Genomic DNA, 24250 nt, shown 5'->3' on the forward strand with positions numbered 1-24250 from the left:
ATGTTGTATAAATGTGATCTTCTATTCATATCCAAGAGTGATTGATAGGACTTCTTTGTTTGACTGATGTTGAGGTAATGGGATTCAACAAGCACCAAGAGCCAATGTGATCCCAAATAGTTTTGGCAAATTTGCAAGATACAAAAGGCGATTTGTAGATCCACGTAGTAGACAAAGTGTAGAGTTTATGTCCACTCCACGTTTTGAGAGTGCTATACATGTTGTGATATTATTAAGAGCAGCCCTCCAACCAAAGCAGATTTAATTTAATATTTAATGGTCACCTAATTGCTCCAATCAATAACATAAGAATGAAGAATCCATAATGCATGTTTTTAACTCTATCGTTTTTCTCAATGAGTTGGATAAGAACTCACCCTGATATTTTGACCATATACCATTCGTGTACATTTCATGAATGTCATCAACTTCAAGTGAACATCATAAAAATTTGACTCTTATCACTCATAATAACTTGGAATCTACACAAAAATCACAATTATTTCTTGAATATGAACATTAAGTTACTTGTTTAGTTGCAAATACACATTTAACCTGTTATTCAAAAAAAATCAAAAGATGAGTTACACTGTTGACATGAATTTTACTTGTATAAAATTCCTTTCTAATGTTGGGAACTCAAGTATTACACCCACAAACACCTCTTCACCATCTTCTCACTCAACTTCAACTACAAAAAACCCTCATTTCCAATAACACCAATACATATAATAAATAATATACAAACACAAACTTTCTTTATAAATAAAAAAACAGATTATCAACCAGCAGCAGCCGTGGTACACAAAACGCATCGCATCCGGGACCCAGCCGAAGGGGTATCTTGGTCATTTTCATCGTCAATATAATCACCATTTTCATACGAGTCACTAGATTTTTTGTTGGTGGTAATAGAATTGGTGGAGTCAATGAGACAGTTTAAGTGGTAGGCATGACAGCAAAAGAATACAATAACCGATGTCTGAATGGGTAAAGGCTCGAAACATATGCAACACCTTCCGTCTGCTCGTGTTTTTGACTTTGTCTCCATGGTTTTTAGGACGGGGGGTCGATCCATTGGATTACTGTCCTGAGGGTTTGTGTTTGACCGGGTCCCACTTTCTGCATCGGTTAGGTATATTGCACGTCTTGCTTCTTTGTAATATTTGACTAAAAGGTTGACTATATCCGCCTGTGAATCATAATCATGTTAATGAGAATGAGATAGATTATATTATGGAATAAGTTAGGAAATTGTAGTATAAAATAATACCTTGAGTATATCGTTACAACCATGTCTTAGAGATGTTTCGGTTCTGTAATCTGTGATGATTTTGACTAAACGGTCCCTCAGCCTGAAATTTAAATAAATAAATAAACAAATATTAAGAAACAAGAGATTGAGCTACCAAAAACACGAAGCAATGGTTATAGTTAATACTAACCGAGGGATCTCCAAGCCATTGGGTACAATATTCACAATATAAAGAGGATCAAGATTACCAACAGTATGCTCTAACAAAACACCAACCTGCCAACCAAAAAAACATAATAAAAACATTTCTTCAAAAAGATTATTAACTATGGTAAAAAAAAAAAAAAATTATTACCATTTCAGGTTTATCAAGACATTGTCTAATAAGTTCTTCCCACAGGTCATCATCATGCTGCATGCTAACAAATTCTACAGCCTGTAAAAAATTATGTAAGAAAGAAAGCCATTTAAACCCATAAAGATAGAAACTTCTTTTTCTTTTTTCTTTTTTCTTTTTTCTTTTTTTTTTACCTCTTTTATGTCCCCTTGTTTGTCGATAATAACAGCAAGGGCTTGTTTTGCATTTCCCATTCTTCCAAGGATGAAAACTTGCTCGCTTAGTAGATCTTTCTTAAGACAAACTTCATATGCCTAATTCAAGAAGATGATGTCAGCATCAATAATAATAATAAAAAAAAACCCTGAAAATTTATAAATTCAGAGTCGATAATTTTGCAAACCTTTTCAAGCATGTAATGTTGACTACTCCGAAGGAAAGGAAGCAGCATTTTTATATCATATTCCGCATAAAGCTCAACCTGTTTTTCAGGATGCATTTGACAATAAGTAACTTACAAATTTGGTCCCTCAGTTTAGCACAATTTTGCAGTTTTGGTCCCAAAAGGAATTAGTTTGCAATCTTGGTCCTTAATTTGATTTTACATACCTTGTTCCAATTAAATGACTATATCTCCCTTTATCCCATTTTTTATAAACATTTGTCATTTATTAAGGTAAATTACATTTTTGGTCCCAGGGTATATAGCAGATTTTTTCAATTTTGGTCCTTATTTGAGGTTTTTGTAACGTTTTTGGTCCCTGATCCAAATAAAATGACTATACTTTCGGGACCAAATTTGCAAAAAACAGTTATACTCTGGGACCAAAAATAGTCATTTTACTTAAAACAGCAACCAAAATTTTTACAAGAACCTCAATAAGACTTTTTTGGGACAACAAGTGTGAAATGACTATATTGCCCTTTATACCTGCATGTCATGAAAGTCTCTACCAGCATGAGGGTTGGCTTCAAATAGCGCATGTAAATACTCATGAAGAAAGTATCTGGAATCCACTTGTTTTTTTGCAGCAAGAAGTTGGGAAACAACTTCAGCAGGGGTAATTAAGTCCCTGTGCTGGATTAACATTGAAACTGTACGTTTATGATCAATCGACATTAGGTGGGCCACCTGTAAATAACATATGGCGGATTCACAAGTGAGATTACCAAACAAAAGAACACAGAACAAGGGCAATTTCGTAATTAGCCATGACACAACACACCTTCTCAGGAATGGCATCGTGCAAGTTATGCTTCTCGATAAACTCAAACAGATCTGGCTTCATAAGCTGAAAAAACAGAATTTGATAAATTAAGAAAGCAAATTAAACGCCAAATTAAAGAAAGAATGGATAAGTGAGTGCTTACATCAGCATAAAGTGTAAAAGCTTTCTCATACTGCCCATCAATTTCATACAAAACCGCCAGTGCCTAAACAAAGTGGGAGATTTAGTATGTTTAATATAGCTCAAATACTGACACGTGGCAAAAAATTACTGGTGTTCACAGTTCACCTCTTTGAGTTCATTAGTCATGGATGAGGTGTTAAGTTGGGGCTCTATAGCTGCAATGATAGGCACTGCTGAGTATATTGCAGGTGGCCATGTTTTCACAGCAGATAGGAGATCTTTATGGGAAGATGGAATAGTTGCCAGAGCTACAAGAGCAACCTGCAATTTTTTTTTATTTATAAAAAATAAACCATCAAAGTAATCAATAATTATTATTTAATATAAAGCTTACCTCATAAGCAGTATCACGAAGGACTGGATTCTCTGTTGGGATGTATGGAACTAACACGGGGAGCTGGCGTAGATGAGCAAAATGGAAAACCCATCTGTGAAAAGTTGGAAAACATTTTAATTTTTCTTTTTCCTTTTTTAGGCTTCAGTTTCTAGAATATTCTAGAAGAAACATTTCCTACCTCTCCCATGCAGCTGCAGAACCTCGCAACACTTTGGGACATAAAGAAGCTGCTTCTGCATATTTCCTTTCTACAATTAAATGATCAAGATACCTTGATCCCACCTAATAAAACAGTTTACAAGTTACAATCTATAATTTGTGTACTTCATTTTTTACCCATAATAGTAACATATTTACTTTATTTGTTAGATATTGCTATTATCAGTAAAGATATGTTGCTATTTCTTTTACTCTTAAAAGAATAAAAAGGAAGTAAAAAAATACCTCATCAAGAAGCTCACTACGCCCCTGACCAGCTTCAACAGCTTCTAAAGCTTTCTCATGCCATCCATGTTGAAGAAGCCAATTAATATGATCTTCTGCATCTCTGTTATTCACATGCATATCATTCATTTGTAATTGAAAAATTATTGTATGTGTACTTCAGTCTTGATATATGACATTGATTATGTGAATTTGTTTCCACTATCAATCAAGATGATTGTTAATCAATTTGTTTCCACAAAATTGAAAAAGTGTTGAGATACCTAGGTTTGGCAATAACTACATCTTTTGGGGATACAACATAGTATAAAGGTTCATCACCAGCTGCCCATTGTCCTCCTGCATAGCTGCTACCTACATCCAAATTTATAAATATCTTATGATATATAAAAAAAAAATAGAAATGAACATGTACCTGTAAAAGGAACATGAGCAAGAGAATAATCTTTCGCCTTGTAATGCTCAAACCCAAGTACAGGTAATGCATCTGTCGCCAGCTCATCATTGTTCCATGTCACTACGTGCACTTCTGGTCTTTGTGCATTCCCCTGTTTTGATTGTATGTATGTTGCTATTATGGGTTAAAAATATAAAGAATCAATCTTGAAATCATTGCAGAATGAGAAAAAGGTGAAAGAAATACTTGTCGTGAAGGAACACTGCTGCTAAATTCCTTTTCTCCGTCTTCTTCACCGGGTATATAAGCAAGAACAACCAATGAGTCACCAAATGGGGCAACTCCCGATATGAAATAACTTGTTTGAAAAGATGCCACAATATCAACTTGGTTCATGTTGGAAGTTGTGATTTGTCTATATGACCCATTCACACCTCTTGCTTGATTTGTTTTTATTGATGCAATCTTTATAGCTGTCCCCCAGCCAATAACAAGAAGGGCGTCATCCTGTATATCATAAAACAGGGTTCAGATGTTGCAAAGATTCTACCTGCTAGATCTGAAAAATTGATACTGTTAGATTTGAAATTTGCTAAGTCATGTGTAGAAGCACCTTCTGAAGTAGTGTTCAGAAGGATGGGTTAGAAGAGTTAAAGAATGTTCAGAAAAAGCAAGCCTTCTGACGCAGTTCTGAAGTTCTAAGATCAAAGATCAGGACTCTACACTTAGGTTTTGTTTCTTTTTGACTTAATGGGGTAAGCAATTAAGCTATACATGACTGTTTCCTCTTTATTTAATCTGGATCATATGACTTAATGGGCTAAGCCAAAAAACCTGGCTAAATGTATTGACACCAACCCTTTACCTATTTGCCCTTCTTTTTTCCTCCCAAATCCTCTCTCGTTAAAAATGATGAATATTGTTATATTTGATGAAAATGGATTATGGTGATATTGTTTTTTGGAATGTAAGGGTTAAATGGTCATTTAGTCTCATTCAAATGGTTTATTCAGAAAGGCATCACCCATTCAGCCACTTTACTCAAACAGGACTTAATGGGGGAAAAGCCCCAAAGAGATTCATGGAACTATCAAGATTCAAGACACATGGCAAACTATTAGAGCTTAACCGACTTAACTGTCATCACTATATATAGGGATCTCAGTGTACTGTTTTCATTATGTTTTTGCAAGCACAACTATTGTGACAAAATATTCTTTGTAACCCTCTCTCAAATTTCAATATATGTGGGCCAACATCTTGGACAATAAATTTGTGTGTGAATTGGGAGTTTTTGTTCATCTATATTCTTAATTCAGCATCTAGCCATTTCTACTAAAAAAGTGAAAAACACTATCACCAACCAATATTTTATCAGTTACCTGCCAAACTAAGTGGGGAAGTAGAAGCTCAGGGCGTGGGCTTCCTCTTGGTCTTTCAATAAATGTAACACGTTGATCATTAGCAGCATCATAAACTTTTACTCCAGCATCATTAGCCCATGCAATTAAACTTGTTCTCCATTTCACAGCATGGATAGGACCTTCCCCAGAATGTAAAACCTACACAAAATGATGTATTTTGTTTTATTTTTTTGTAAAGATGAAAAGGATACCATACAAAAAGGCATAAAAAATACCTGATCACGGTAGCCTAACCATTTTTTTGTATTGAAATATAAGTTTCCAGCCAAACCACCAGTAACAAATCGCCTAGATGCTTTCCTTGCATAATCTGGGTCAATTGCAATGGCTTTCATCGGTCGATGATACTCAAATTTCTGTTTCTCATCTGTGAATAGACTTATAATCACAACAGACCCATCATCTGAACAGCTTCCAATGAATTCACCATCTAGGTCAAAGCAAAGATCATTGACAGCAGCAGTATGAGCCCGAAATTCCTTAACCTGTCAAGAACATTAGATACTACTCTTTCAAACTTCAAATTTGTTGCTCTTACTAGAGAAAGCCATCACATAGTTTATGGAGATTGGATACAGAGGAAATGATACAAATGTGAATAACAATTAGCTCACACAGCTTGGGCAACTCAAAAAAAAAAACTCTATGAATGCAATCATAACCCCACAAAACCAGGGGCAAAGAACTTTTTATGAAATTATCCTTATATGTTTGGTGATTCTGCCTTATTCTTTATGTGACTTAATGCCCTAATTCATTGATAAAATCAAATCACCTGAAAAGCTTCCATCCTAATGAAAAAAAGTCAACAAGGACTCTTTTCAATTGTGAACAGATGTTGTATTTGATCCACACAATGAGAAAATGATCTGATTTAAGCAAACGGTGCTTTCAATAGAAGAAGCAAAAGGCATCTAAACTAGTCGTTCATTCCTACTACCACGTTCATATGGAAAAAAGAGAAATGCCAAAACACTACTGAACATAATAGCAACTGAGCTGCAGATCTCGTATCAAACTACCAATCGATTGAATTTCCCTAATTGAACACACCGCGTAATTGATTTCAAACCTAGAAGACCTCCAACAGTAAACAGGTAACAGAACACAAAGAACTGACGTGATCGGGTGAAACAAAACACAAAAATTTACCTGATTACCAAGGAAATCGAGGATATGAACGGTACCGCCATGAGTACCAAGAGCGATCATCCGTTCCGCAACCGCGACACAAGAAGCGGCGTCACTCGATAAAAGAGAAGGCACGTTGCCTCCCATTCTCTGATACTTAAGCCTCGGCTCATCTTCCTCCTCCTCCTCTTGTTCCTCCTTGTCCTCTTCTGTATCTTCTTCGCCTTCTTCTCTTTCATCGTCGCCTTCGGTTCCGTTCTCTGATGGCTTCGGAGACATGTTCGTAGCTGTAGAGAGAGAAAGAAAGAGATGAGAGAGGGTAATTGATTGAGTGTAGTGCGGGGTTCGGTTTATGTTTGAGGTCTGTGGACCAGATTGGGATCGTTTGTGTTTGGAGGGTTGCGAGTTTGGAGTGTCAGAAAGAAGAGAATCTTTGAAATAAACCGTGGGAGCCCTTTCCCCTACATTCTTGTTCGGGATTCACAAATATATATTTTAATTCTTTAATTCTTTAATAATAGTAGTTATGTTTCCCTAAAAAGATTATAATTTGACTAACTAAAAACTTTCACCCATACATGTGGATTTTCTTTTCTTATATGTTTCTTATAATATAATTAGGTCATCGTTATCATGTTAATGTCATGTTTCTTGTGAGTTCAATCTATCATATTCTTTTAGGTAGCGTTTGATATGCGGAACAGAACTGGACTGGACAGAACAAAAGGGTGTTTGGTATGGATGGAACAAGAAGTCAATGGAACAGAATTGGACAAAACATATAAATATTTTCAAAGACTAAATTACCCTCTAAGCCTCTCATGACTCCTCTCCTCTACAAATCATAAACATGGATAATTTGTCGTCACTCACCTCTCTTAATCGATCTCTAGTCTATCTCCTTGTTTTAGTAACAAAATTTCTAATTGGAAATTCTCTCTTACATATCCACGAGTTCACCTGGTAGACAGAGGTGATAAGTCATTCATCTTCTTTCTAGGAAACGTCGAAGCCTTTTCTTCTAGAGCTTAATTATTTCAGAAAGCAGACTTTTAAAAGAAATCTTGTTTAAATGAAAACGACCTCCTAGAGATCGATTTAGGTTTTCAAAGAGGGTTGTTAATTTTTTATATAGGAATCGATTTGGTAGAAAAAGGAAGGATGATTAGGTTTTTATAATCACATGCATCAGCTTTGATTTGTGATTTATTATTAAATTCAACTCCTGTGTTATTATTGCTTAATTTCACTTTCACTGCAATTGCAATTGTGTAGTAATTTTTTTAAACTTGGATTGAGGCTTCGTTTGCAGCTAACTGTTATTGACAATTCACATCAATATTGATAGCTCATGTTTGTAATTCTGCAATTTAATTTATTGGCTTGCTTTTATGTTTTGATTGACAAATTCAATGAAACGCACAAATTGAATTTGCAAACCAAAATTACTAAATAAGTGTTACGATCTATACCAATTATGTTTAAAAAAAATTATAAGTTTTAAAAGTAATATTGATTATAATATATTATTTAATGCAAAGGATAATATGGTAATTTTCATGTCTTGATTTGTTCTATAATACATTTACCAAACGTAATGTAGATAATTAGTTTTGTTTTGTCCGGTTCAGTTCAATCCAATCCAGTTCTATCCAGTCCAGTCCTATCTTGTTCATGTACCAAACGCTACCTTATGAACAAATATTCACGAGTGAAAACTCATATTTGTCCGGCTTATTGTTTTTCAACATCGATTATGTTTTTTAGGTGAATTTTAGGTTTTTGCCATACATGTCACCCCCCCCCCCGGATGCTTTCATTGTCGTATTTATCGAGTTCTCGTAAACCAAATACAAACTAACCATATAACTCTATCTCTATATCAATATAGTTTTATTGTAACGTCTGCAGATTTGGGCTAGACATTTAAGATATAGTAAATAATCTTAGCTAACGATGTAATGACTATCTTGTGGATATAAGGAGCACTTAAATCCGACTTCATATAAAGATGTTATGTTTCTTCGAAGTTTCGCGATCAACCCGACACAACTATGCGTGTCATAAAAAGTGAATTGGAGATACTGTAACGTTCGATCCAGGTATTATTCATTTTTGGTCCCTTATATATTAGGTTATTGCTTTTTGGCCTTGTTTTGCAAGTTTGAGGGGGAGGAGGGACCATTTTTGCCAAGTTTAGACTTTTGGAGGCGGAACTCGAACGCGGGGCGTTCCCTTGGGGAACGCAGGGCGTTTACGTGTGGAGCTCAAACCCTAATTTTGAGGGTTTGAGATGTATTTAAACACCTTAAGTCCTAGGTGTTGGCCTCATTTTCAAACTCCATAGCTCCCAAACCCTAATCTCGAAACCCTAGAGCCTCCAAGAGTGTTGTGTGCTCATTGTGTGTGTTTGAAGCTCATTCAAGGAAGAGAAGCTTGGTGCAAGGTGGTGGTTCAAGTAGGAGCTTATAGATCTTGGTTCTCTACTATTTCCAGCTCATTTGAGGTATAAGCTCTAACCTTGCTCATTAGAAGCTTAGATTTAAGTCTTAATGGGTTTTAGTCCCTTTTTGGTCCCATAGTTGAGGTCTAGTAGTTTTTGATCACTCCAGAAGCTTTGAGTTGCTCCTCTTGGTGTTTTTGAGGTTCTAGATTTATAAAGTTTGCATCTTTAGAGTTGTATAAGCCCCATGCATGAGATTTAACCATTTTTATGGAAGTTGAATGTTATATCTTGAAGTTGGGACCTTTTGGGGCATGCAAAGTCACCAAGTCAGTGACTTTTATGGTTCTAGATGTTCTTTAGGACTTGGATCTATGTTTTGGTCGTGTGGCTTTAAGCATTAAGTGCTTAATAATCATTGTTGGGAGTCAGCGTTGGGTCGAGGAACGCCCAATATTCCGGCTAAGGTTCGCGATCTGTTGGCTGGTGACGAACGCCCAACGTCCGGTCCATCAGTGGGCTTTTCCTTGGGGCCATCTTTTGGACTCTTGAGCTTTAGGCTTGGTGTGGGTGCTGTTCGTTGGGCTTAGTTTGGACTGAAGATTTCCCTTGTAGTGTTGGGCTTCTTGTTTGGGCTTGTCTTGTTGGGCTTGCCCTGTTGAGCCTAGGATTGTATTTTGGGCCTTAGTGAGCCCAATGGATTTGGGTCTTAGTGGGCCTAATGGGCTTAGACCATTGGTGGGCCTGGTTAGTTGGGCCAATTGTGGGCCTAGTGTCGAATCTAGTCATAGTTATTTACTGAGTTTAGCTTTGGGTTTGGCTCAGTGTTTAGAGCCGATTCGCAGCAGGCACATCATTCGTAGGATTTAGCTATCTTTGAGGTGAGTCTCATCACTATACCCATGGGTCGAAGGCACCAATGTCGGCCCATTACTTTATGTGAATCTGTATAAATGATTATGCAATGGTCTATTATTGGTTTACGTGAAGACCATGGGGGATCCCATGACACCTGGTAAGACCATGAGGGGGAGTCCATGACACTTGGATATAAGAGCATGGGGGTAGCCCATGGCATCCCGGTTGAAGACCATGGAGGGAGTCCATCGTAGTTTTATGTGTATATGTACATGACATTATATGATTATGTGATTTGTGTATTTTGGGAAACTCACTAAGCGTGTTCTTACAGTTTTGTTGGGTGTTTCAGCTACTTTTGGTTCTAAGGGCAAGGGCTCGGCTTGATGGCGCAGCGTGCACTCTCAAATATTTCGGCATTAGTTGTTTTGGAAACTCTGATCTTGAATAATATATTTATGTAATGGAACATTGGAGAGACAAATACGAATGAGATTTCTAATTATTAAATGAAAAATTTTATTGAATTTTTGGGTTGTTACAAGTTGGTATCAGAGCCGTGGTTTGAGGGATTCGGACACACTCTTGGGGGTGTCAGAACTCAAACTGAGGAAATGGTAAACCCTTTTTTCAAAAAGAAACCAAAAGTTAAAAATTATCTTGAAAACGGTTTTTGTAAGTAAATGATTATAATCAACAGAGGGTTCACCATTACACTCTTGCTTTGGGCTCAGTAACGGTCACAGAGGGTTCACCAAACAAATTTAATCAACATTAAGTTAGACAAACAATGAACACAGAAAAATGATTATAATCCAAACATGGCTAATTTTCTCAGAACTTCATCGATTACTATATATAATATGTTAACAAAATGTATGTCACAGTCGTAGTTACACAGGACTTCAAAATATCCCCATTACAACCACCATTACATTACCAGTAGACCTACCTAAACAAACATAAGCCTAATAATATATACGCAAGTAAGGAACACCACCACAACCCATATGATTCACTTGTTGATTATGATGTGGAGCAGAAGAATCATGAAGACGAACATGACGATGACGAGACCTACAACCAACGAAGCAACAACTTTGATTTTCTTCTCAATGTGTTGGAACCTCTGAGCATATCCACCATCGACAGAAGAAAGTCCCGACCCATCTCGTCCTTCAAACGATCGACCTCAATTTCTTATGTCACTATCTTCTCTCCACAATCGCAGAAAATGGTGTGCAAATCGTTTAAGTTCAGTCCGTCTCTTGAGTTTATCAAATTTATTGAGTCTGGTGGCTCCTTGGAATAAAGTGAAGGGGTAAAGGGATTCTTGTCGAGTGGTTGTTAGCTTGTGTTTGGTTGGAAATGGTAATGAAGTGTTAGGGTTTTGTCCAACAACTCCTTCTCTTATATATTAGGGGACCACACCAACCCTTAGGGCCCAAGTAAAGCAACTCGTCCTTGACTCGCTGACGTGTCATTCAAATTCGTCCTGAGTTGACTTAATATCCATTTTGGCTGGTGACTAGGCATGAGCACCAATTAAAATACGTAAAAGTCCCTATTTAGCCGGTGAAATGACAATTATACCCTTAGAAATCCAATATATATATATATATATATATATATATATATATATATATATATGACAAAACTTCAAAAATGGTCCCTGTGGTTTCAAAAATATCAAGTTTAATCCCTAAGTTCAAAAAACCTCACAGATGGTCCCTGTGGTTTCAAAACTTTTAACATTTGGTCCTTCCGGCTAACTCCGTTACCATTTAGCCGTTAAGTAAGGGGTATTTTTGTCATTTCACTACCCAGGGACCATTTATGAGGTTTTGTATTACTTTTTTTAAAATAAATAAAATTTAATATGCAAGGGTCCCATCCCTCTCTCTCTCTCCCTCTCTCTCTCTCTCTCTCCGATTCACCGGTGGAAGAAACAACCACCAGAGATTTATCTTCTTTGACTAAAGAACACGTAACACTGCAGGGAAGAACAACGAACTGAAGAGCTCCATCTTTCCAACTTCATCAATCACAGACATATCTGTATCTTCTTTGACCTGAAAATGAAATCGAAAATCAACTTCTTACTGAGAAATTGGAGATGAAGCTAAACGAACCTGTAACTAAGGCAAAGCTAATGATTCGAATGATGCTACATCGACTCTATATCTTCCCACAGTAGGCCATCTAATGGACTCTACACTGCCATGGAAAACTTAATTAAAACCTAATTCGACGTTGAATGATGAAAAGATATGAAGAAATGGTTACCTGGAATTGTCAATAGAAGCAAGTGGAGCAGTGCGACCATCTAACGTAACCACCTCAAACCCTACCCTCTCGCCTTCTTGTCTGATCTCACCTGTTTTGTATCCCAAATTTCATGAGTAAACGAAGGCGAAAATCAAAACATATTTGAGCGATGGAAGAGTATGGAATGATAGGGCATTACGAGTGAAAAACCCTTGTATTTTCAAATTGGGGTAGGAAGTTCTGAGATTCTCCAAAACCCTAGCGATCAGAGTGGTTTTACCCACGCCTTACGGAGTCGAAGGTATACAAAGGCGATTCAAAACAAATTCAGATTCAATTTGATTCATGAAGATATGGAATCAAATGATGAATGAGACATGGAATCTATACAACTTACAGGGGAGCCAGTGACGAGAAAGAATTTTATACAACTTACAGGAGGGAGGGAGAGAGAGAGAGAGAGAGAGAGAGAGGTGGGATCCTTGCATATTAAATTTTATTTATTTATTTATTTATTTTAAAAAAAGTAATACAAAACCTCATAAATGGTCCCTGTGTAGTGAAATGACAAAAATACCCCTTACTTAACGGCTAAATGGTAACGGAGTTAGACGGAATGACCAAATGTTAAAAGTTTTGAAACCACAGGGACCATCTGTGAGGTTTTTTGAACTTAGGGATTAAACTTGATATTTTCGAAAACCACATGGACCATTTTTGAAGTTTTGTATATATATATATATATATATATATATATATATATATATATATATATATATATATATATATATTAGGAACGTTTTAAACCAAAACCTGTAACTTTATTGGACTATAACGACATTTTTTCCGATTAGTTATAAGCTTTTGGTTGAACGTGTTAGTTAAGGTTTGAATATAACTATGGGGAATTTGTTATAAAATATATTATACTATCAGCAAAATATGGGGCGAAGATATCAAAAAGATGAAAAAAGGGTTTCTTATTTTGTTTCTTATGTATTGTTGTTCACCATGTAAAGCAAGATAGATGATAAAGATAAGAAGGAAATAAAAATATATCAAATTGAAATTACACATAAAACATGTGACTTACAACCACGTAAATAAGGTTATAAAGTTCAAAAGTGTATTTTCCAAGTTGATACGTAGTTATTGAACTAAGTAGTATTATTTTATATGTTTCGCTTTTTATGGTCGTGAATATTAAATATTTTGTAGGACTGGATAAAAATTTTGTTATTGTACGGGTTGGATAAGTTTGGGTAGGGGTGAGCAAAACCGAACTTGAAAACCCAAAAACCAACAAAACCGAAATCGAGAAACCGAAACCAAACCCAAACCGTTGGGTTTGGGTTTAAATTTAAAAAAAAAACGAAAAATAGGTTTTGGGTTCGGTTTTAGTATCTCAAACTGACCCAACCCGTTGGGTTTGAAACCGACCCAACCTGAGATTGTTACATGTTTTTCAATGATATGTTATAATTTGATTTTCTATGTCAAAGGTAATATACGCAAAAGGATATGGATTTTGGTACCAAATTAACACCAAATATATGACTTTTGTTGTTGTTTCAATGAAACCGAGATTATTACCCAGTTGTTTGTTACTTGTTTTTGTTTCTAAAAACTTGTTAAACTTGGTTGTTGTAAACTTTTAACAACATACTTTAGATGTTGTGTTAGTGTAGAAATTGATGTTTTTAGTTTCTTTAATCTAGGTTGCCAAATTTGTTTCATCTTTTAAGTTATAAAGATTTGCTGAAAAATAGGTTACAAGCCAAAACCCACGAGTTTAAACCCAAAACCCATCAACCCATGGGTTGAACCCAAAACCCGATGAAAACAACCAAAGAACCCAAAAACTAAAACCAACCAAAAACCAAACCCTAAAACCCATAAACCGAAATACATGGGTTGGGTTTGGTTTACCTCAAAACCGACCCATGCTCACCCCTAAGTTAGGGAGTATTTTTTTTTTGGCAAAAATCAAGAGTGGATTGTTCTTGTTGTTAAATTAAACAAGAAAAATTAAATATCTTATTATTATTTTTGTTATATTCATCATTCTATCTATATTAAACAAGGTTGTAAAAAACGTTCGACGTTAGCTAGTCGGTGGACTAGAGTTAAGGAATTAATCGGGCTTTAAAAAACTAAATATGACTAATATCATATCAAAATTTATAAATACCACTAATATCATAGCAAAATAGGTTAATATGATTAATACAACACTAATCATACCTCAAATAGTTTCTATTGGGACGAACTTCTTTAAAGTGTTAAAATTTCATCGTTTTCTACTGCTTCAATCATTATGTATGCAGTGATTAATCATTAGGCGTCCTCTAGTCGGTTGAGTAACGCCTAGGGATTAATCAGAGATTAATCGGGACTTAGTCGAGATTTTTACAACACTGATATAAAATGGTAAAAAGTATCTTAAGATACTATTTATTTTAATGAATGTGACACTTGTCACAATTTAAAATGGATAGGAAAAAAAAGAAGGATACTTCATTCCTCTTTAAATAATTCTATAACTAGAGGCTAGAGTCCAACTTATTATTGCTAACGATACAAACTCAATTCATAAGGTTAAGGTTCCAACACTCAATTCCATCATTGTAGATAAGATCAATGAATGACAAATATCAACAACAAGAACGAGTGACAAAATAGTAACAATAATGATCTGATTAACTCCAATTTAGTTATAAACACTCAAATAAACGATGATTCAAATATTTAAACTCATCAGTTGGAGTTATAGATCAAATTTCACCATTGACGGTGAATAGATGCTTCAAAACAACACTTAAATTTAAATACATATAAAAATATTATAGAAGAAGTTTGAAGTTAAATAAATGATATAATGAAGGAAGCTGGAAACTAACCAGAAATTAAGATTGAAATTTGATGTGAGGTTTTTATATTAAAAATATATAATTTTTAAATTTATAAAACATTTATCTAACACATCTTAAACAACACTCACACATGCAATCAACTGAATCGAATATAGCATAGTTGCCGTAAATAAAAGTGTCGAACTCTCGGGGAACATGTATGATTGATAACATATTAATTTAATTGAAACCTAGGGGTGGAGGAGGGGGTTATTTAATTGAAATCTTAAACAATCGATTCAAAGACAATTATTTTTGAAGCACTTCCACTTAAATTTCAAATACCTAGTTCATGTGGCGAATAACTGATAATGCCATGAAGTATAAAGAGTTTACCAATTAGACCAGTTACTAATTTTAGCATCTAAGCGAGCATTAGTTGAACAAACTATGCTAGGATTGATTTTATAAACTTTAAGATTAAACTCATGATTAACTCATAAGTGACTAATTTAATTACTAATTACTAATTTTTATGATTACTAAGTGACTAATTTAATGTTCATAAAACTAGAAACCTATAAACCAATTAACTGCTAATATTACTTATGAGTTAATAATGAGTTTAATCTTAGAGTTTATAAAATTAAACCTAGATAGTTTGTTCAACTAATGCTCACTTATATGCTAAAATTATCGATAAATATTACTTAACCCTATGATTGGTTAAATTACTAGTCTTTAACCGTTTATGATCAAAAGTTATTAAGATACAAGTCACAATAATTAGATTTGTAGTCTAAACTATATGCAACTTAAATAAAAGTAATAAAAATCAAACCTTGAACAAGTAAAGTAGAAGATTTAATTACATAGCAATTTTATACCAACTTTATAACTTCAAAATCAAAATATTACCATAGTACTCTAGTTCATCTACATTTAAGTGGAAGAGAAAAATTTTAGCCTCTCATATTTGCAAAATAATAGAAAGAACAAATAAAAATATGTTAAACATTGCAAACTTGATACTTTCTTCAACAATTCTTCAAGATATCGTGAAATTCTTCATTATCTATATTTTCGCAGGTGAGTACATGCGAAAATCTATATTTCGACAGTGTAAACCTACTAAAATGCACCGTAACATGCGAAAAAATGTCCTACAAAAAACTAAGGCTCTAATTTGCAGGCTAAATAAAACGAAGATAAAGATAAATAACTAACCGACTAGAGAAGATCTTCGTCGTTTTCAACCACTCTCTTTAAAGAAAATTTGGTGGTAATATGCAAAAACGAGGAAAATGATTTTTTTTTTTTTGGTTTTTATAACCGGCTTTGGTCCATGAGATTTTTGCAGTCCACTACTCATTTTTGCAGTCAATGGTGGAATTTTCGCAGTCAACATTTCAAAACGACATCGCTTTGGAAAAATAATGAAGGTGAAGTCGATTTTCACAAATGGTCATTTGAGAAAATCATGACTATTTTGGTCAATTTTCATTTTTGTGGAAAAAAGTTTTTGAAAAAAAAGCTGTTTTGGTTATTATTACTTTTTTAAATAATAAAGGATGGTTAAATTAAGAAAAAAAAAAAGTTAAACAATATTTGATTTGCTTGATATTAAGACAAACAACTATTTTTTTAGCAATATCCTATATTTATTTGGAAAAAGATGTAGAAAGAGGCATGCATAGAAATGTAGAATGACAGCGACATGAAGGTCAACGGAGTTTGTCAGACTCACAGATATGCGAAAACAAAAGCAAACCGAATCAAACCAAACGATAAACAGTTTCTACACCAAAACAAACGAATCATACAGACACAGTCTGTTCCGACAAAGCTTTGATCTCACTTTTCTCTAAACCCTTCAACCATTCACCGATCTCAACAAATGGGGTTTCAATTTCACCTCACCAGAGCCCCGATTTGAAATGCAGCCAAGTAATTTCCCCGCATCACCATTGGCGTTGATTCCAATTGCTTTCAATCATGCCAATTTGAATCCTGAAGGTTTCGAGCTTTCTAGGTTTTTCTTCTTGGGTTCGCTTCTATTCTCTCAAGGAGGAGCCGGTGATTGCGGTGGAGGTATGGATTTGTCAAAGGTTGGTGAGAAGGTTCTCAGTTCAGTCCGCTCCGCTAGATCCATCGGCTTCCTTCCTTCCACGTCCGATCGCCCCGAGGTAATCCAAGACCTGTAGTGCTTATTTACACACATTTCGTACGTAACATACTTTCAGATCACTCGTTTTGTGTTGTGTGATGTGAGTATCTGTAACAATTGATCTGTTTCTCGTTTTCAGACATTCACATTTAATGATAAATCTAGTATTGCATCGCATTTAGAGTTTGTTGATGTCAATTAGGTATTTCATATCTGCAATATGATCAGATGCAATGCAATACATTTTTCTTTCAGATTCCACCTCGGGCTGCAACTGCAGCAACTTTAGCACGTGCACTTGCTTCAATCCCTCCGCATCATAGGCAAAGTCTCTCTTCAAGTTCTGAAGAACTGAGTTCAATATATGGAAGCAGGCTTCCTCGTGGTCCAGTTGTGGAGGAGCTTGAAGAAGAATTTTATGAAGAGGTTTAACATCTTTGAGTTTAAGGGTGGGTTAGGGATGTTATTTAAAATGTCCTGCATTGGCTAAGAACTACTGAATTTATGTGTCTAGATGTTTGATCCTGTTCGCCACACTTTAGAGAAGCTTCCACCAGAAGAAAATGAGCTCACATATTTTGAAGCTAAGGTAATATTATGATTTGTTTCCTCCATATATCTAGATTCTGTTGATGTTTATCATTTGAATCTATAATTTGTTGTTTATAGGCTGCTCTTAGGTTGTTACAGCTGGATAAAGTAACAGAAAGTCTGTCACGCCAAGTGATGGATCACCATGAAGTAATGGGTAAGAATAAGATGAATAAAATCATAAATTCACCTTCCATTGTTTATTATAAAACCTTCTATTGAACAAGATTCTAATAGTTTTTCATTTCATCAGTGAAAGGAATGCATTTGGTAAAGGAGTTGGAGAAAGACATGAAGGTTGCAAACATCATTTGCATGGTAAGCAGGTGATGGTGTTTGCATTTATATGCCTCAACCTAATACATTCAAACCATAAAACTCATTATGCATGTGCACTTCTATTTTCAGAATGGAAGAAGACACTTAACTTCTTCAAGAAATGAAGTATCAAGGGATCTTATTGTTCACACAAATTCTAGAAGGAAACAAGCTCTTTTGGTATCACCCATCCTCTAAGTCCCCTAACATCATTACTTTTTGTTATATTAATTAACATACACATGTTTCTGATATATGATTATATTCACACCCCACAAAAATTTCAGGACATACTCCCAGTTTTAGCAGAGCTTCGTCATGCACAAGATATGCAAGTAGCACTTGAAACCCATGTCAATGAAGGGAACTTCTTTAAGGTCACAAACTGCTTTTTCTATATCATGATAATTTTTCCACTTCAAAAGTGCAAAAAGCATTATATATAAATATCTCTATTGGTTCAATCTACAGGCATTCCAAGTCTTGCCTGAGTATCTTCAACTTCTTGATGGTTTCTCAGAGCTTTTGGTCATACAAGAAATGAGTCGTGGTGTTGAGGTAAGAATTTTCTAGCAACTAAAATAGATGCTATTTCAGTTTCTTGTGTCTTAGTTTAAAAATATCTTCTTGTGGATTCAGGTATGGTTGGGTAAAGCTTTACAGAAATTGGATTCACTTTTGTTGGGAGTATGCAGAGACTTCAAAGAAACAAGCTTTGTAACTGTATGACATTGCTTTATTAGTTTTAATTTAGAGTTGTAAAAAGAGCTGTTCTTATAATTGTTTGTTATGTCACTCTCATTGTGATATTAATAGGTGGTTGATGCTTATGCATTAATTGGTGATGTTTCTGGTCTTGCTGAAAAGATACAAAGCTTCTTTATGCAGGAAGTTATATCTGAAACTCATGGAGTCCTGAACAATATAGTGCTAGAGGTACTTTTACATTTATGCCCCTAAGTAGCAGATATAATATAACTTCCAAAAAGCATTTTATCATTCATAACTGTTATGACAACTCGAATGTGGCAGGATTTAAACACTGCTGACATTCATAACACTAGGTATCATTTTCATTTGTTTGATTTATTTAAAGATTCTTATCATTTTGTTTTCAAATATTTTAATAAAATATGTTTTTATTTGTATATTAGGCTTACATATAGTGATCTATGCACTCGGGTACCTGAATCCAAATTTAGGGAGTGTTTGTTAGCAACACTAGCTGTTCCCTTTCAAGTGATGTGCTCATATCATGCAATCATGAATTTCAGTTCAAATAGTAAGGTATAAAACTATAAAATATAATTCATTCTTTTTTTTTTCTTCACTTTCTTAATTTGCTATTAATTTAAATTCATATTACAGGTTCCATTGGGGCATTTATCACCTACTATGCACAAACAACATGAACGCACAAATTCTTTCAAGAATCTCCAACGTGCTGATTCTATTCCCAAGGAAGACAATGATTCTTTAACTCTCTCAGTGTCCAATTCCGTTTCAGAACCTACAGACCGGAATGGAATCACCAATTCCATGGAATCAAGGGACGATGGGAGTGGAGCTTCAAGCAGTGGATCTTCATGGTTTCAGCTTCGTAGTGATGCCACTACATTTGTTTCACAAACATTACTAAGAGGTCGAAGGAATCTTTGGCAACTTACAACAAGTCGTTTGTCAGTTCTTCTTTCTTCTGATGCAGTGGGGTCCACTAGCATTCATCAGTTTTTAAAAAATTATGAAGATCTCAATACCTTCATTTTAGCTGGTGAAGCTTTCTGTGGAGCTGAAGCTATTGAATTTAGGCACAGAGTGAAAGCTATTTGTGAAAGCTACTACATGTGTTTTCATCGCCAAAATATATATGTAAGTTTACATATTCAGCTTACATGTATTTATCCTTTATATGTCATTAAAAGATTTTTTATTTTAAAATTTTATAATTTTCAGGCTCTAAAAATGGTATTGGAAAAGGAGAGTTGGTTCATCATCCCACCAGAGACAATCCAAACAGTTAGTTTTGCAGGGCTTGTTGGTGATGGAGCTGCATTGATTATTCAAACTGCTTCTACTAATACTTCATCATCTTCCCAAAAACCACCTGATTTGGCAAAAATCAACACTAAACAGAGTGGATTTTCTCATTGGATTAATACTGGAGATCCATTTTCTCCAAAAATTGCTTCCAAGAAGTTTGATGATTCGTTATCAGCATTTCCAGATTCACCCAAGGGAAATTTCAGTGAGGGATGTTATAGGAACAGTTTATCTGTTGATAATAGTGATGTGAATCATAGCAATGGTCATGGTGATCTTGAAGATGAAAATGAAGATCTTCATGCAGATTTTATTGATGAAGATAGTCAACTTCCAAGTAGGATTTCAAAGCCGAATCGTTCAAGAAATCAGTCTTCACCTTGGAGTAATGAAGAGATGGAAGCACACACAGGATCTTCAATATGTGTGTTGAGGTTAGTGATTTTTATAAACTTTTGAATCAGAGAAATAATGGAATGAAAAGAAAAAGTTCTTGAAGGAATTGATTCCTTTCATTTTGTTAATTTTCATTCCTTGGGTGATGTTTTTTTTTTTCTTCATTCCATCATGGAATGGAATGAGTAATTGCAAATGTAACATTTTTGTTGATAAATCTTTTTTCAATTAAGTTATCATTTTATTTAGAAAATATTTTTTAGGTGAAATCACAAAAACTTGGTTTAACCACTTATAATTTGCTTTTCCATTCAAATCATAAAGTATATCGGGTTTCATCGGTAGTTTTGAATCATTTTTGACCTCATAAAAACCGGTTAATTTGGAAAAATGGCTGAAACTCTTATGGTTTGATTGGAAAAAATAAAATATTGTTAAACCATCATTTTTTTTTTCAAAAATAATGGTTTTTCTGTAATTTCTCCCTTTTTATTATATTCTTATTTGGGTTTTCATCTTTTTATTTATTTTAGTTTTAAAAATAGTAACTTCTATTATTTATATTTAAATAATATATAGAATAGCTCTTAAACTATAAACCCTGAGCTTATAACTATATACTGAAGTTTGTTTTATATGCAATAATAGGGTGATGGATAAATATGCAAGGCTAATGCAAAGATTAGATATAGTCAATGCTGAGTTTTTTAAGGTACACAATATCATTGTATCACTATATCTTTTCATGTTTTCATGTTTATCTTTTCAAATTTTATTCACACCATGCTAAACAATTATATATGTATATATATTTTTTATTTCCAATTTTATGCAGGGAATATGCCAACATTTTGGGATATTTTTTCATTTCGTTTTTCTAAGCTTTGGTCAACTACACACCAATCCCAGTGGTAATAAAGGATTACATGACACTCTTAATCGTAAGTATTTTTTTTTACCTAACCTTTTTATTAATCTATCATATACTATTCTGAATCTTTCTATTATTAATTTTTTATAAAATTCAGTTCGGCTGAAAACAGCCCTATCAAGAATACGACGTGACTGCGATCAGTGGATAAAATCTCCACCTCATTCATTCTCAACCTCTTCATCTACACATTTAAACATGCCATTATCCCATTCAGACAACTCACACAATGGCATGTCTTCAAATCTTAATCATATAACCAACACCTCTTTTGGCCTCAAGGTATAATAATAATAATTCTTGTATTATATTTCAATATTTCAATTAATTAATTAATTAAACTTTTTATATTTCAGGAAAGATGTGCAGGGGCTGACACTATATCTCTTGTGGCTCGAGTATTGCATAAATCCAAGGCTCATTTTCAATCAATTCTTCAGCAGAATAATGCAGTGATTGTTGAAGACTTCTATGTGCATTTGGTACTACACTTGAGTTACTTGATTATAAAAAGATTCAAAATTTAATGTACTTATTTTTTAGATATGTAAAGATGTTATAAAACTTCAGTTGCAATAGGAAAAAGGTGAAAACACAAACTGAAGCATACTTCTCAAAATATGATCAGGTTGGTTCAGTGCCAGATCTTATAGAGCAAATTCATAGAACAACTGCAAGATTACTTCTTCACATTAGTGGGTAAGTAAGATGATAAGACCTTTTTCTTTTCAATTAATAAATCTCTTTCTTAAGGGAAAATTTGCATACGTGGAGTTTAATTGGGTCCCACTTGGCAGATATGCTGATCGAATTGCTAATGCTAAATGGGAAGTGAAAGAACTTGGAATGGAACACAACGGGTGATTATTTTTAATTTTTAGCACCGAATATTTAAAAACATTACTTCTTAAGTTAAATCATTATTGGTTATTAGGTATGTTGATTTGTTGTTGGGAGAATTTAAGCACTACAAGACAAGGCTAGTTCATGGAGGCATTCAGAAGGAGGTAAGTAAAGTATTTGTGTAAATTATTAGAAACTTTTTTTTTTTTTTTAATAAATTAATAGAAAGTGTTTTGTGTAAAAACAGGTTCAAGATACATTAATAGGATATGGACTTGAAAATCTTTCTGAAACAGTCGTTGAAGGGCTATCAAAGGTGAAGAGGTGTACTGATGAGGGTCGAGCTCTCATGTCATTGGATTTTCAGGTTCTTTTTTATTTATTTATTTATAAAATATAAATATTTGTTTCTGAATTTATGTTAAAAACTGAGGGTACGTATGTGTTGTTGATTCAGGTTTTGATCACTGGTCTACAGCATTTTCTCACTATTAATGTTAAGCCGAAATTACAAAGAGTTGAAACTTTTATTAAGGTAACAAAAGACTGTGATTTGATATTTTGATTAAGTAATTTTGGCATTATTAAGTTTCATAATATATATATATATATATATCGGAATAATATGTGATGTGGTATATGTTATAACAGGCATTTTATCTCCCAGAAACCGAATATGTGCATTGGGCTCGTGCTCATCCAGTAAGATATTTTTATATTTTATTGCTTCAACTTGTTCACAATTTAATTTTTATAAATGATATTTTGCATTATTATTATAATATTTTATAATGGTAATGATGATTGTGTATAGGAATACACGAAAAGCCAAATGACAGGGCTAATAAACCTTGTGGCCACAATGAAAGGTTGGAAAAGGAAGACCAAATCAGAGATTCTAGAAAAAATTGAGGCAGGATCATCAGGTTTATAGCTACTAATTTTATTTCTCTTGCTCTATATGAAGGTTAGCCTTCAAAAAGCTTCATTTTCTTCACATATGTATCCTATTTTTTGCTATATGATTTGGTGTGTGTGTGTGTGTATATATTTAACCATAACTCAAGGTGCTATATCTTTTATCTACTATTGTAATGTAGCACCTTCTTGAGTGATTCCACAATTATTTTTATTTAAACTTTACAATGTAACCACAAATTTTGAATGAAACCACGAGGTGTAAGGGGTTGTATCTTTTTATTTTTCTTCTTCCATCAAATCTTGTATGGATAATGGATAATGGATAATGGTGTTGTATGTATGAAGTGCTATCTATAAGGGTTATTTTTGTCTTCTAGACAAAAATTGCATGGGTGAGACTAAATGACCATTTTACCCTTATAATGCAAAATATAAAATTTACAATGTTTTAACAATATCATCTTTAATGTGAGAGAAGTTAGGATGAAAAAGAAGAAAGTGTGAATAGTAAAGAGCTTGTGAGCCAAGTTTTTCTTTTGACATAATCCATAAAGTCAAAAAGACACAAACATGTATAAGTGGTTATATCAGATGAAAAAGAAACAACCATGTATGATTGTCTTGATTAAGTGCTTAATCCATTAAGTTTATTAAGTCAAGCAAAAAAAGTCCCCAAGTGTTTTATTTGTTTTAAAGTATGCATTATATTTTATTGTCATCCAATTATTTATGCATGCAAAGAATAACATGTATATTTATGATGCATATACATATATGTTAAATAAAAGAGTTATTCACAAATATGACCATATGTTGAAGCCTTTTAAATGGAGATTATCACTTTTCAACTTTTTATAAGAAAACGACCATAAGTATCGCAAGAAA

The 24250-nt window shown here is 34.1% G+C and overlaps 2 protein-coding genes and 1 pseudogene across 4 annotated transcripts; 1 reads left to right on the forward strand and 2 right to left on the reverse strand.

Annotated features, from left to right (window-relative positions):
• Positions 1-592: 592 nt before the first annotated feature.
• VPS41 (vacuolar protein sorting 41) lies at positions 593-7187 on the reverse strand. Its single transcript, XM_079054925.1, has 19 exons — positions 6759-7187; positions 5822-6091; positions 5565-5744; positions 4429-4689; positions 4201-4333; positions 4049-4139; positions 3786-3888; positions 3520-3623; positions 3339-3432; positions 3110-3265; positions 2964-3026; positions 2819-2884; positions 2524-2724; positions 1996-2073; positions 1787-1906; positions 1611-1691; positions 1446-1531; positions 1274-1355; positions 593-1192 (listed from the first exon to the last, which is right to left on the reverse strand). The coding sequence occupies exons 1-19, from the start codon at positions 7014-7016 to the stop codon at positions 782-784; spliced, it is 2838 nt and encodes a 945-aa protein (XP_078911051.1). The 5' UTR covers positions 7017-7187; the 3' UTR covers positions 593-781.
• Positions 7188-12014: 4827 nt separating this feature from the next.
• LOC145121691 (uncharacterized) lies at positions 12015-15582 on the reverse strand (annotated as a pseudogene).
• Positions 15583-16852: 1270 nt separating this feature from the next.
• Positions 16853-23644, forward strand: LOC145120140 (uncharacterized). 3 transcript variants are annotated; one of them, XM_079055934.1, is made up of 25 exons: positions 16859-17344; positions 17581-17751; positions 17840-17914; positions 17995-18073; positions 18170-18234; positions 18325-18414; positions 18522-18611; positions 18706-18792; positions 18874-18957; positions 19051-19170; positions 19267-19298; positions 19389-19521; positions 19603-20103; positions 20188-20708; positions 21319-21382; positions 21506-21611; positions 21699-21883; positions 21958-22083; positions 22230-22300; positions 22399-22461; positions 22536-22608; positions 22692-22811; positions 22902-22979; positions 23096-23146; positions 23259-23644. In XM_079055934.1, exons 1-25 carry the CDS (start codon positions 17096-17098, stop codon positions 23376-23378), a joined length of 3354 nt encoding a protein of 1117 aa, XP_078912060.1. In that variant the 5' UTR covers positions 16859-17095; the 3' UTR covers positions 23379-23644. The 3 variants fall into 3 exon arrangements, 2 of the variants coding, with proteins under 2 accessions (XP_078912061.1, XP_078912060.1); XR_013714131.1 differs by lacking the exons at positions 22536-22608; positions 22692-22811; positions 22902-22979; positions 23096-23146; positions 23259-23644 and having other exon boundaries at positions 16853-17344; positions 22181-22300; positions 22399-22460; XM_079055935.1 differs by lacking the exons at positions 22399-22461; positions 22536-22608; positions 22692-22811; ... (1 more) ...; positions 23096-23146; positions 23259-23644 and having other exon boundaries at positions 16853-17344; positions 22172-22284.
• The last annotated feature ends 606 nt before the right edge of the window (positions 23645-24250 follow it).

Source organism: Lactuca virosa, chromosome 6 (assembly GCF_052849685.1).
Source record: "Lactuca virosa cultivar CGN04683 chromosome 6, Lactuca_virosa_CGN04683_v6, whole genome shotgun sequence".
NCBI lineage: Eukaryota > Viridiplantae > Streptophyta > Magnoliopsida > Asterales > Asteraceae > Lactuca > Lactuca virosa.